The 15,479-nt window shown below is 34.8% G+C and overlaps 1 protein-coding gene across 5 annotated transcripts in view; it reads left to right on the top strand.

Annotated features, from left to right (window-relative positions):
• PCDH15 (protocadherin related 15) overlaps nt 1-15,479 on the top strand; it is a 1,516,422-nt gene that overhangs the window by 926,181 nt on the left and 574,762 nt on the right. For 3 of the 5 annotated variants that reach the window (XM_067025124.1, XM_067025121.1, XM_067025122.1), the window contains 2 exons: nt 7,956-7,970; nt 8,485-8,550. In XM_067025124.1, the coding sequence (XP_066881225.1) occupies nt 7,956-7,970; nt 8,485-8,550 (81 nt within the window). The remainder of the gene's footprint in view (nt 1-7,955; nt 7,971-8,484; nt 8,551-15,479) is intronic. The other 2 variants (XM_067025123.1, XM_067025125.1) reach the window with 1 other exon arrangement.

Below are 15,479 nucleotides of genomic sequence, written 5' to 3'. Positions count from 1 at the left end.
ACAGTCTGTTTCCCAAGGCTATGTCCATAACCACAATACCATGCTGCTTCTTCTGATGTCAGTGGTGACATAAATACCTTGGACCAAGAACTATTTCATCCATGTCAAATTCTTCAAATGTATTTATGATCCTGTGACAGAAGTTTATATGAGTAAGGAAAAACTGTCACTATCAATGGAAAGAAAACTCAAAGAGCTTCTAACTCATGCAGTGTGAATTAAGTAAGAACATTACACTTGGGTACAAATACTAACATATTTGACAATGCATTTACATGAAATTATAACATAATGAATTATAGTAATATTCCCAGTGAACAAAAATAATTTTAAAAGTATTACTTGATCTTCTGATCAGACTTCTGACAATTCAGTTCCTGTTCTGCCTTCTTCCTGCAGCCCTTTACTTACCTTTCTATTACTTAGATCCATTAACTTCTTAAGAATGAGAATGGGTTTCTCTCACCAAATGCCAACCATGTAAAAATCTTAAATCTTACTGTTGTTGATAGACCAATTAGAATATGAAATAAACAGTAACTTTTGAAAAAAATGTAGAGATTGAGGGAGCCATGGCCTCCCTAAATCGTCCTAATGAAAGCAGTGACATAGAACAATAATCATTAATGACTTCAGTGGGCATTACCAGACCATATTGTTGGAACACCATAATCAAATTATATAATCCAATTAATGATGATACTAAGGCATCATAAAATATACCTTCCTTCATACATGGTAATATTTGAAATCTATTAATGCTAATATCTTATTCTTGAATTGAAAATGACTTACTTTTAATGCCCTTTAGCTTACTCAGTTCATTTTGCTTTTTCAGTTATGGTCTATTTGCTGACTACAGTTTTACAACTTATAGTTCTATTGATCTTATAAATTTCAAGGTCAAACTCCTTTTCTTTTGAATGAGAGAGTCAAAATGTAAAACAAGGAGTTTTTGTATTAAGATTTCACTCCTATGTGTATTTTCCTGGAAATGAATATTCCAAAGATCAACAGAAAAATATAAGAATAGTCTCTCTGCTACTGCTTGTGACAAGCAAATTTAAAATAAAATATTTGTGCGGCCAGAAATTTTGAGAGCGCACTACTCCTTTGAATGAGAGGCCAAATTGCTTTGAACTAAGTGACTGATCCAGAAGGAGAAGGAGAAGGAGAGGGAGAGGGAGAGGGAGAGGGGAGAGGGGAGAGAAAATGTGTGTGTGTGTGTGTGTGTGTGTGTGTGTGTGAAAATGAAAGCTTCTAGGTAAGAAGCACCAGATGACTTTGAATATCCAAAGTGATAATAGAGGAATGTTGAAAAGAGTAGTTTTCAGAAAATCTGTGACTCTTTCATGATCTTTCTGCTTATCATTTGAACACCAATTCATTTCCAGACTATTGTGGGACCAGTGGGTCATTGTGAGCACATTATTTTCTAAAACCTGGAGTTCAAGGATTCTATTTGCCTCTAGTAAATTCAGTCCAGGATAGTGGTTCTAGGTTGAAATCTGGAACAAGAATTCCAATTTTTCTGTCCATACAGACCATCAGTGACATGTCATGTGGCTGCTTTTATTCTTAATGAGAATGCACTTCACAACCACATATGTAATAAGATCAGCCCTCACTGAAAATTTAGGGAAATCCAAGGGATTCTCTGCCACCCTTTGGTCAAAGGGGAAAAAATAGGAATGATTTTCCAAATACATTCCTTAAAATAATGATACTGTACAAATTAAGGTGCATCTATTCTGCCTGCACATTTTGCCAGGCAAAATGAAGTTATCATAGATTATCTCATTTATACTTGTAATAAATCTATGAAGTAGTTATACTTACTATTACACCTATTTACCTAAACTGAGGTATAAGAAGTTAATAATCTACTTAATTTACACAGCTATTAAAAGCCAAGGTTAGGATGTAAAAATTGGTTTTCTGACTCCAAAGCACATGTTCTTAAGCTCTATACTGTGCTAGGAATCAATTTCTTTAACACTTTAAACACTCCCCAAAAGATTTGAAATGATGAATAATAATGATTTAATTGGTTATTTGTTTTATTCCTTTACCATAGAGGAAGATGTTCCCTAGTTCAACAAATATATTGAATGAGTATAGTATGTCAAATACTCTGCTAAGTGCTAGAATAATTCACTGATAATCATAGGGAGCTGGTAAGGAAATGGCCAAGTAAAAGTTCTAAAAGACTGACACAAAAATATTTGTGATCTTTGATATCATGAGAGCTTTGATATCTGAGGTCTTTGAGTTTTATTTCTTTAAGATGCAGTTTGATAAAATCATGAAGGAACTTGGAATGCATCCTTGCCATTAGTAGGATATTAGAGTAAGTTTTCTCCATAATAGTTCAGTTCAGTCAATTGGATGATCAGAGTGTAGAATTCTAATAGAAACTATAGATAATTGGAAACAAGTGAAAAATTTCTCCTTCTCTTTTCATTACTCCTCTTTATAATTCTGAGCTCTCTATGATCTTTCATAACTAATCCCTCAAAATCCTGAATTCCTACAAAACTGTCTCTTTATTTACTTGAATAGTAGCTTCTTCCTCATAGGGAAGGAAAAATTTTTCTTCTACATTTCTAGGTTCTTGACTGAGACCTCCCTGTAATAGAACAATTAACAGGGGAAAAACAAATTTAATTGTGTACAAAAATATGAGACTCAAACACAACCAGGCAATTGAGGCTTAAATACCATCCTGAGCTAAGGAAAGGGATAAGTGGTCTGAGACTTCAAAGGCAAAGAGGGAGTTCACAGGAAGATGAGAAAAGGAAATGTTCAGTAAACAAATGTTTGCCCTGCATGCAGATACTTCTCTCAGATGAAAAAATTATCTCTAGTAATACCTCTCTTCCTGGTACAGGCCCCCTTTCTAAATCCTTTTAGGCTGTTTAAAAGGAGGAGGAGGGCTTCCCTGGTGGCGCAGTGGTTGCGAGTCCGCCTACCGATGCAGGGGACATGTGTTCGCGCCCCTGTCCGGGAAGATCCCACATGCTGCGGAGCACCTGGGCCCGTGAGCCATGGCCGCTGAGCCTGCGCTCCGCAACGGGAGAGGCCACAACAGTGAGAGGCCAGCGTATGGGGAAAAGGGGGGGAAAAAAACATAATAATAAAGGCTTTTGCTGAGTCTGCTGGGTCTTTATTGCCTTCAGCTCCACATGCCAAAGTGACATATTTTCAGGTGGCATGTGGTGCTACCCTTCGCATAGTATCAGTGGTCCTGTCTTTTAATAACTAATTTGTTACACATTCTTTCCCCATTATTTTTATATGAAAATAACACTTCAAACGTTAAAAAGAAAAAAGATTAAGTTATAGAGGGCTTTTAAAAAATTGTTGCAAATTTGGTCGAGGCTCTTCAATTTTGCATTCAAGAAATAGTTGCTGACAACTATGTGACAGGAACTTTGCCCTGGGAACACAAGGAACAGAAACAAGACCTAGATTATCACTGTGTTTTCTGTCAATGAGGAGTCAGATATTCATAACTTGACATTAGAAGGCAGAATTAACTGAATATATATCAGGGAACCTGGGGATTGGAAATGATTTCTTTGGAAAAGCGAAGCACAAGTTAAAATCTAAAGAATATATAAGTGAATAATGGGTTGAGTGTGAAGATTAGAAATAAGAAATAATGCAATCTGGAAAGATCTTTAGGTAGCTCAGGACAAAAGATAACGTGATTAAAGAAAAGAAAAGAAAAACCTGCCAGGAATGAAGAGAGCAAGTGAGAACATGGAAATAGATGAGACTGGAGAAGAAGGAGAAGGCGGTATCATGCAGGACCTTGTAGGCCATATATTTTGGTTTTCATTCTAAAATCGTACTATACAGAGAGCTGTAGATCATGAAAATTTTGTTTTAACATAAAAGCAATGGTACATCATTAACTGGTAAGCACGTTTTAGTTTGTAAAAGATCACTGTGGTTAAAGATAGAAAATGAAAAGAGTGGGGCAAGATTGCCTGTAGGGTGAACAGTTAGGAAAACCTGTTAGACTAGGTAAGAGATTGGATTAGCATAGTGACGTCAGATTGAAAGCTGTAGGTGGATATAAGAAGTTTTTCTGTAGTAATGAAAGTCAAGATTTATTGAGGGATTCAGCATAGAAAAGCAAGGGTGATCGGCAGGCTCAAAGGTGACCCCCTGGTTTCTGGTTTATGCAACTTGGTGCAAAATTGTGTTATTCACTGAAATAGTACATACTGGAAGAGGCCAGGTATGATCTGGGGATAGCAAATATAATCCATTTTGGAGTGTTGCATTTAAGGCACCTTTGAAATTGCAAGTACAGATGTTGTCTGAGCAGCAGGGCCCAGACTCAGAGGAGAGGTCTAGGCAGGAAATCTGCTAGTCATTGGACATATTGATGGCAATTGTCATGTTAATATAAGAAAAAAGTCAATATATTTGAAATTTTATTAAAAAGACATTGTTTGAACTTAAATGGAAGTTTTGAGAATAGGCTAAGGTGGAAATAGGGTCTACCTGGCTGTTCTCTCTTCCTAGTAAGGAATGAACATATATGGACAATTCTAGATATTCCCTTTGGAGAGTAACATGATCTTAAGCTTCAGGTCATAATAAGAACAGCATATCACAGATTCATTTAATTTGAAACCAGTCATTCCATATCTTGCCAATACATTTTTAGTTTTTAAATCTGACTTGTTGCATGAAATTTAAAAATATACAGAAAAAAATATGGCTTATTTTTAGCTTGATGACAAATTTGTGGAAATAAACCGCACTGGGCATTCAGCTATGTGTATTCATATCCTGCACTTTACAACAAATTGGATATGGGAATCAGGTAGGGGCCCGAGAGGTTAGAAATCTGAGACAGGAAAAACAATGAATTTGTCATTTAACCTGGACAGTCAAGGGTGAAATTAAATAGATTACAGAAGTTTGTTTCCAAGGCACAGGCATCATCAGCTAACCTGTCTTTCCTTGGCAGACAGATTATCCATAGACCGTAGACAGCAGGATCACCCAGCCCCCAAATTGCTTTCTAGTTTTCACTTTGATCTCCATTTGGATATTTTGCATACATAATACATCCTGGTTACTCCATCCAAAATTACTTTTTTTCAAGACAGTTCTGAATATACTTGTCATTAAAAATATTTTTGTGCGTTTCAAAACTAATTATACTTTCATGAACACATCATTCCGAAGCACTTAGGCTGTTGTGAACAATGTTATTAATAGATTACTTTTATGTATCTGACTAACCTCTCTTCATTAGTGTTGTGAGTCAAAATTTTTTAATCATTTTTGCTTCGATTCAAAATAAAGAAAGTTTATTGGTTGGGCATGAAAAATATCTTATTGTGAGTTTTGGAAGCTGCTAAAAGAATAAAGCTGAGTGAAAGTCATCTAAAGGGGTCTCACTGGGAGGAACTGTAGCTGCACCTATATTCCTGGGCTGTTTCTGTTGGCGAGGACATAATGAGAACAGTGGCTTCTGAGCAGCACTCATGGAGGGATGTTCAATGAGAGACTGACTGCAGCTGGGCCGACGGCAGTTCAGAAAAATTCAACAAACATTCTTTTAGGATCAACTCTAGTCTGATTCTGAGGTTATTTAGATATATAAATGTAACACAGACTTGGTCTGAAGGAGCTTTTATGAGAAGAAAATACTAATATATTTTTTATGAAGTAATTTTCCCAGTGGAATACAGTACATATTGAAGGAATGAAGAGAAGAGGCATTTAATCTAGACAGCAAGGAAGATTTTCTAGAAGATGTGATGCCTTGCCAGGTTCTTGAAAGAGAAACAGAAGTTAACCAGGGGTAGAAGGTGAGGAAGGGCATTTTGGCAGATGGCACAGCAAACATCAATTTGGTTTGTTATGGCTAAAGAATGAACTGAGAATGGGAAGGGTAAAGGAGGGAGGGAGGGCTGGAATATGGGGAGTTGTACTTGACTTAGGTGTGTAGAAAAAGTCTACCCATAAATGTAATAGAACCAAATGGTGAGAGGTTTTTGTATATGTATGCCTAGCTTTCTCCTTCTTTCCTTTCCCTTTATCCTGTCTGTCTATAAAGTTATTGGTTAAATATCTATTCCTCTATCAATATTCACATGCAGATTCACCACACTTTTTCTCTACTTTGCAGCTATGAGGATCTTAACTAAGGCAGTGACCTCATATATAAATAGTATATATATATATATATATATATATTATATGGAGGGAGGAGAGAAAAAGAGAAGGAGAGTAAGGAGAGAGAAAATAGTATTGAAAGGTAACTACTCTTTGAAATACAAATAGAAGGCATGTTGGTAATCCAAGAATTGCATCTTGTAAGAACTGGTCATGTTTCCTTTATTCTTTCCACAGATTGCCTCTCCCTTCTTGTGTATCCCATTTCTACTCCCAGCAGGCATTCTCTGTTTTTAATCATTTGTGTTGTTAATGAATTTATTAAAGAATTGACTCACATAGACCACACTGTGCCATACCTATGTGGTTGTTTATGAGTCTTTCTTTTATCTGATCACTCAGATCCATGAAGAAAGAAGTTGTTGGTTTTTAATTCCCATGTTCAGCACGTAGTAAGTTATCTACAAATTTGACTGAATAATTTTTGAAGGCATAGATGAATAAAAAACTAGATGAACAAAGTATTATGAGAACATGGAAGTAAAAGATAAATTCTGACTGGGGAAATAGACAAGTTTTTGTGGAATAGGTGAAATCTAGTTCTACCAAGAGAAGCACAGACTTGCCAGGCAGGAGTAGAGGCAGAAATGAATTTAGGCTTAACTTCCTTAATAATGCAAGATACGTTCTAGCAAGAGTAAGGGCTCTGATGTGACTGAAGGGCACAGTGCTTAATTCTAAGTAAACAATGTTAAGACCATGACATCCTTTGAATGATATCCGAAGACAATTTTCTTCACTCCAAAGGAAACTTAAGTTCTTTGTGCAGAGAAGTACCATTATTTTACCTTTGATTTGGGTGCATAAAATAATTCTCATGAAATTAATAAATGAATGCAGGATGAGAACAAAGCTTCTAGGAGATCAGTGAGGAAACCACTGCAAGAGTAGAGGTGACAAATAGTGAGGAGCTGTGCTATGTCAGGGGCTATAGGAAGGAGAGGATGAAGTGTAATGAGATACTTTAGATCTAAAAATGCTGTGACCTGAAACTCTTTGAATACTGACCAGGATGAAGCAAGAAAACAATGTTTGCCAAAGCATTTTTTATTCATGCCCATGTACATAATAGCAGAATTTTAATAGATAAATAGTAAACCCTGAAATCATCTTCCAAATAGCACACATACTTGTATGGCTTTAAGCCAATTTATGTTGCAGTCACAAGACTGTGCCATGTACATTTAACTGTGTGACACAGCCCTATCAGGCTGAGTGAGTACCTCCTGGGAGAGTGCTTTATATCTCAGAAGTCTACTTTTGACATCTTCCTGGCAAAACCTTCACATTTTAATTATCATGGATGTTATAGCTCATGGTACTATTTATATGTTCATTATCATGAGATACTTCGGTATAAGCACTGTTTGAAATAACAAATTAATCACTGATTGACAGACACTATTTTTAAGGTTTGTTCAACACAGGGATAATAGACAATTCATAAGTAATTTTACTTACCTTTTCATAGGACACATAGGTGTACTGTATGTTATGTTCGAGTTGATCTATAATTTTTAAGATGTTAGACATACATTATCAAGTTAACTTGTTACTACTGTGTTAGAATTTTTAAAATCTAAGGATTTTATGTATTCCATTTCCAGAAATCATTAGGTGATGTATCTGTTATTGTATAATGCTATTTATGTCTTTAAATCCTCGCTAAATATATACATGTATTCTTTCTTCCTTTCTTTCATTTTTCTGATCTGCTTTCATTGATGACTCTATACTTTTGACTCCAGACTGGCAATATGAGGGTAAGATGACAAAAATAAAATCTCAAACAACCTCATGAACATTGCTTGTCTGTCTTTGTTTTATTCTCTTTAGAACATTATTAAAGATCTATTCACTCTTTTTAATTAGACCCTTTATTACAATTAAAGTCCAGTTATGTTTGTTTCTGTTATGATGCTTTAATTACAATTTATCCTTGTTAATCATCCCTTTATGTTATTTTTATGGGTTAAATTACCATCCCGTTATCTCTGTCCTGAAGGACCTCTGCTCTCCAGTGGTCTCCGCTGGTGTTTTCCAGTAAGATTTGAACAGTTTCATGGTATACAAAGTGTCTTTGTTACGATGTGGTAAGGAATCTATATAGCTCTTATGAGAATTTTTAAAAATAAAAAATTGTTAAAAGAAATGATGCATATTAATTTAATTGTAGGATTTTTCTTTTTAAATATCAATATACATCTCAATGAATTTAATCTCAGGGTGAGTGCTCCTGCAGTAGCTACTTCTTACTTTGTCTTGTTTTCTCTTTAGATTGCAAACTAGCTAGGGGGGGACCACCAGCCACCATAGTTGCCGTTGATGAAGAGAGTCGGAATGGTGAGTAAGCTATGTGTTTTAAAAGTGACTTAATCTAAGAGGGATTTCTCATTTCAAACCTAGATTTGATATGTGTGGAAGTACTAAATGAAAGCTTCAAAGCAAATCCACTGACAGTTCCTCTTTAATTTCTTCCCTGTATGAGTTTAAATTAGGACATTAACTGGAAATACTTTATTTGGATTACATTATGAGAGACTTAATGAATAGAAATGTTTAGTTTTGATTGCAGAGAAGTCATCTGATTCATGATCAGTCTAAGAATGCATCTAGATACTGGCTAGAACTTTTCTTTGTCAATAGGTAGAGTTGACTATCACACATACTGTTACCTAGTGTATTTCTCCAAAAGAAATGGACCACAAGGTAAGCTCTGCACTGCTAATTTAAATTTGCTACAATCTGGTAAGGATTAAGTCCATAATCTATTAGACATGGTGATTTAAGAATAATTACTAGGGGGACTTCCCTGGTGGTTCAGTGGTTAAGACTTTGCCTTCCAATGCAGGGGGTGCGGGTTTGATCCCTGGTCACGGAGCTAAGGTCCCACATGCCTTGTGGCCAAAAAAAACCCAAAACACAGAAAACGGAAGCAATATTGTAAGAAATTCAATAAGGACTTTTAAAATGGTCCACATCAAAAAAAAAAGCTTAAAAAGAAAAACAGAATAGTTACTAGGAAAACAAAGTGCTTGGGAACAGAAAACTGACAAAAGGTCTAGAGCAGAGGAGGAAATCTGAATTTTCACTCAGTCTCTGTCTGCCATAATTAACAACTAATTCCTAATTTACATTACAATCTTCAAAAATTTAATTTTCCTTAACAAAAAATTAGCACTTTTGTTCCCCAACACTCTCCTACTCTCTCTAAACTTTACAGATATTTAGAGATTCTCCTCCTCTATTAGGTAACAGTAAAGTGGAAATCCCTTGAGTCTTGGTTTCTATTTCAAACTATTCTAAATATGAGAATGTTCTGTGGCTTATTTTGTCTACTAATTCTGTAACAGACTTTCCACTGGGTTTGATTTCTACTTTCTCTCTAGGCTCAACACTGTTTTGCCAGATTGATGTCTTTTTAAAAAAGAATGTCAAGTTGTTTATTGGAAAGTGACTTTTCCCTGAAATTCAACCTACGTATATTTTGAAAATTTCTATAGTACCCATAATACCTGTGTTGGTTCACTTTATTTATTTATAAATAAATTTATACAGTATTTATTATGCTGTACTAGAAACATTTCTTTTACTTCTTAGAAGAATTGGCATAAATTTTTATTCTTGAACATTTTTCACTTCCTTTGGAATCAGCCAAAAATGTCCACAACACTGCTGGCCTTTGTTTAAACAAATTTAAGTGTCTATACTAAATTATAGAAATATTATAAAAATTACACAGGTTTATTTTTAAAAAGTCCCTATTGAGCTTGAAAGTATATGAAGATAATGAGTTATTAGGATGTATTTAAATAAATTAGAAATAAGTCCTATAAGTATCTGCAGAAAAGAAAAAAATATATATAAAAATACTATACCAGAAAAATTTCATCTCACATGTAAGATTATGGTTTATCATTAACTACTTTCCTGTCAACAAATCTGTTTTCTAAATGTCCTACAATAAAAAGTTTGCTTTTTAACCAGAGACAAAAAACAAACGTGATAGAAAACCAATCTATATTTTATCATTGTTCACCAATTCCCTTGAACATATAAGCTGAGCTGAACTAAAGCATTTAATTTTACTAAATAGTTGTTTTATCATGTAATTCTATACAGAGCTTATTTTGCCAACCAAATAATTATAGCCACAGTAATATTTTACCTGTTCTTGTGTTGATTAGATCCCACTTATTAAAGGAGCTCAGGAAGTCTACAAAGATGTTGTCATAGCAGTTCTGCGTGATGGCATGTGGTGAAAGTTCAATATTTATATTTTAGAAGACTGTGACATGATGTAGTTGCTATGCTTTTTAATTGGCATATTTTGTAGAAACTGCCAACTACTCAGAATGCTGCCAAAGTTATTTGAGTGTCATCATAAGGAGTATAAGTACCAATCTAGAGATTAAAGGTTTTACATTTCTCTTTCACATTAAATTTCTAAAAATATGGTGATCAAATGAACCTCTGCCAGATATTACAATGTAGTGTGCAATTGCCTTAAAAGTCTAAAGGAAACAATCCATGAACGTGTTTTCATGTTTTTCTTTAGGCAATCTAAGAAACTTCCCAATAGGACAGTTAATTCTAGTCTGGCTCTTAAACTCTTGGTTTCTTTTTCCTTGCATCTTTTTAATTGGTAGTAACAAAACATGTGGGTATCCTATTTTACCAGAAAAATAAGCACCTATTTTTAAATGTTCTGGGGCTTCTTAAAAGTAAGGCATAGCAAATCCTTTATTAAGCCAAACTAGTAAGTTTGGGTGTCAACTTGCTTTGGCTTACTTTATTGATGTCTACAGCTGAACAGTCTCCATTGCCAAATACATCCTCTACTATACTACTATAGTATAGCTTTTAAATAACTCGGGTATTTTTTTTAACTCAGTTATTTTAAAATATATACTTAATTTTCTTATAAAAGTCAGTAAGGTACATTTATAGAATGTACATTATTTGTCACATGCATCTGCATATTTTAAGATTTTTATATTCTGTGAGATGGAAATATTTCCTTTTTATGAATATATATGCTAAATTACTTTGCACATCTGTATATGTTTTAAAGAAATAAAAATTTAACAGGTAGAGATCCATAAACTTCTTTCTCACCCTTGGACCTGTTAGATTGTTCCTCTCCTTGGTCCTTGTCCTCAGTAGTATATTGATAACAGATTCATTATATCACCCTCAGTCTGAACCAGGAGTTTATTTTCATCACAACTACCAGAAAATCAAGCTTATGTTGTAAGAACACAAAGTCAACCCATTGAGAGAATCACATTGGTTCCTGACCACCACCAGAAAGCTCTAGAACTAGTATGTAGAAAATGTTTAATGAGTATTTGCATTTAGAGAGGAGAATGTGTACCAAGAAACAGATTTATTTAAAAATATCTAAATTTTTTTTCCAGAAAAGCTTATGTTTACACAAAAACCTGCACATGGACATTTATAGCAGCTTAATTCATAATTGCCCAAACTTAGAAGCAAGCAAGATGTCTTTAGTAAGTGAATAGACAAGTAAACTATGTACATCCAGACAAATACAGACTAAAAACAAATGAGCTATCAAGCCATGAAAAGACATGGAGGAGGCTTAGGTGCATTTTACTAAGTGAAAGAAGCCAATCTGAAGGAAACATGTATTGTATGATTTCAACTATGACATTCTGGAAAAGATAAAAATATTGGAAAAATAAAAATATCAGTAGTTTCCAGGGGTGAGTGGGGGAAGGACAGGCAGAGCAAAGAGGATTTTTAGGGCAGTGAAAACACTCTGCATGATATTCTAAGGATGGATATATGTCATAATACATTTGTCCAAACCAATAGAATGTAAAACACCAAAAGGAAACCTAAGGTAAACTGTGGACTTTGGCTGATTATGATGTGTCAATGTAGGTTCAACCTTGGTTAAAAAAAACAAATGTACCATTCTAGTGAATGATGTTGATAACGGGGAAGGCTAAGCATGTCGGGGGGACGGGGGCCAAGGGGTATATGGGAAAACTCTTATCTCCCTATCCTTTTCACTGTGAACTTAAAGCACTGCTCTAAAAAAACTAAGTTAAAAAAAAATATTTCTGGAAATACATTTTTAGATTCACTGGACTCAGAGTTGCCTAATGGCATTGAGTCCTTACTAGAAGGAGTGAGGTCAGGAACAGTTACACTGGAACTATTTAAAGCTTGCCTCTGGGTGCCAGCCAAGTCAGGGCCCTGGCTGCTTTACAACAACTATGGAATGGCATTCAAAAAGACTTTGGAACAACTGGTTCAGACTAATTCTTAGAAACTGGGTAAATACATAGGCAGTGCTGAGTCAAGGGGACATGAAAATGATTTGAAGTCATGGTTTGAACATAACACCATAATTGTACAAAAATAAACAGACTCAGAGGCAAAAGGATATCACTATGTAAGTGAGAGATTAGGAGGCTCATCCTAAATGTTCTTTATGGATTTCCAGTTAAGATATTGTGGGCTCACAGCAAATTTGAGAAATGAAAGATGATGGAGTGTCTTCACATTATGAAAGGAGCTGCCAACAGAGGATGCCACAGCTGATTCAATGAGAATGTGTCCTGGTCAGGGCACATGGCAAAGGTGTGAACTGGGTTGAGTATTACACACCCTCCTGTACTTCCAGGGAGGTAGAGGAGGTTATAGAAAGGAACAATGAATTCAGTTGTCACTCCTTCTGTGGGGTTTCTCTGGCCCAAACATGGAGCTAGGGGAGCGAAAGGAAGTTGATCCTTCATTAGAAACAATTATGTTGTTGAGGGGCATTTGCAAGTTGCTCGTCATCATCCTTTTCCTTCCGTTGTCAAAAATCACTAAGCTTGGAAGAGTAGAAGATTAAAGTTTTATGTTGATGTTCTTCTTTCCTTATAGTTGCCAATTACATATCTTAGATTTACAGCAAGGGAGTTCACCAAACTCTGCCTTACACACCTCCAAAGGGTTGCAAGTAGAGCTGCACATACTCCTAGTAAAACAGGTCTCGCACTCACGGAAAGAAAAGTCTTAAATAACCAATGTTTCTTTACGAATATTCCCAATGTTTAAACAAAGTGTAAAAAAGAAATAAAAAATATAATGTGTTTTTTTACATCCAAGGGTTCAGAACCCTCCCTTTTTGCCTATTTATCTTCATTCTTCTCTTTCATTCTCTAAAGAGAGCTAGGTCTAAACTGGTGGAAAATTTTTGCAAGAACAACTCTAGTGAAATAAGAATAAACTCTGTAGAATACCTCATAGTAGAAGATGACTAGAACCCCAGATGAGAGACTGCACAAGATACCGAGAAGAGAGGAAACTGAGAAACCAAGATGGCAAGTTATCAGGCAGACTGGATGACAATGTCCTATCGGGGTAAACTGAAAGTGGTTGAAGATGCCACCAAGTGGTTAAAGGTGCTAGAGATTATATAGTAGGTGGAAAAATGTTTCAATATAGTTGCCATAGACAGAGTCCTCAGCTCATGTAAATGTTTGGGAGAAATGTTATTGAAGATAGAAATCCTTATCTGGGCCTCTTCTTAGGCCACGTTTCTTTCAATGTGTCAGGACAAAGATACAGCTTAAGATCTGGATTTAATTCTCTCTCACTTCTATGATAACGATTCTGGTTATTTCAAATATGACATATAACAAAGTGTTGCCAACATAATTTACATATTAAATGAAACCTGAAGTATAGAACATGTTCTTAGATATTAAGCTTTTGAAAATTTGTATAGAGCTTTATTCATGAAAATAAAAGTGAGAGAGGGATCTAGTATATATGTCTTATGGGAGGGAGAGTTCTAAGGATTTGGTTTTAAACAGTTACTTTCTAAGGCACTTTTATCCTACCTCTATTCTGCATTGTTGCCTTATCACTAAGGTAAATAGTGTTTGTCTCTCTCGTGGTTTTCATCAACAAATCCTAGAATTCTATTTGAAACAATTTTTAAAAAATAAATGTATAGTCTGCTGCATAAAGCCTTATGAAACACAGCAATTCTAACAATAGAAGTTCTATACAGATGAAGGTAGATTAATAGATGACTGTACAAGCTTTTGAAGTATTAAGACTAAAACTTTGTTTGGGTTATACAAGATCACCCGCATTGACATCAAGCAAATGACCTTTAGTGCAATATGAGAGTTTTGTTTTTCTCGATAAATAGGGAAAAATATATTCCCATTGTTCTATAATTTTATAACATCCAAACTTGATTCTTAACTGCCAAAATATTTTTATAATACATTAGTGGTCTTCTGGCTAGATTGCTGTGGATGTTACATAGCCCCAAAATCATAATTACAAATTTCTTTGCTATTCTATTATTTACTTTTCCCAGTCATCAAGTCATTCTGAGTTCTTTCTAGTGAAAGACATACACACTGATGAGGAAATATAATTTTTTGTAAGTCTTGAAGAAGTTAAATGAAACTATCCAAAATACACTTGTCAATATTAGACCTAAGTTGATGTAAAAAAATCATGTCCAATTCCTCATGTATTTTAATCCTCTTATTACAGTGACTAAGACAATTGTTCTAGTAGAAAACAATTTGGCTCTGCTCATTACTGCTGCAGCTACATATGCAACGATGCATTCGCTTCTTTTCATTTGTGCCAAAGTATTTTATGAAAGGTCAGTAGCTGCAAACTTCTGAATATATAACTGTGAAATAAGTAAATTGAAAACTTTCTAAGCATTAGGGAAATAGGTTATTTATCTCAAGTTATCTAAAATTATATTGACATTTAATCGTATTTCATTTTTGATATTCCTTTTCTCATTTGTTTACTCTGTAGCACCTAATATACAATGGTATTACTGGATCTAGTGAAATGATCATAAAATGACAGACAGGAGAAGTACACAAAGCAGACATAAGTCAAAAATTATACAAAGCAGACAGAAGTCAAAAAGGGCAGCAAGCTAGGGTGTTTTATACAAGGAAAACAACTCTGTTCAAGATAGTGGCTCACATTTACTGTTTAAGTTTCAGAATGCTAATGTTAATGATGATGAAAAGATTAAGTTGTGCAAAGTAACACTTGGCTTCTAAGCAAATGAAAAACATACTTAAGAAAAGAACATTCTATTTTTCCTTTTTCTTTAAATCCTTTAATCTCATGCCTAATAGAAATAAATCTGAATAATATATAATTAAATTATGCCACACATACTCACACTTAATGCCAAGTGATGCTGTTATAATGAACCATTTTTCTATAGAGAGAGTATCCGAATCCTGTCACTAGGG

This window comes from Kogia breviceps, chromosome 2 (genome assembly GCF_026419965.1).
Source record: "Kogia breviceps isolate mKogBre1 chromosome 2, mKogBre1 haplotype 1, whole genome shotgun sequence".
NCBI classification, from domain to species: Eukaryota; Metazoa; Chordata; class Mammalia; order Artiodactyla; family Physeteridae; genus Kogia; species Kogia breviceps.
Note: the sequence above shows the minus strand (reverse complement) of the source record. Positions and strands in the feature narration are given on the sequence as shown.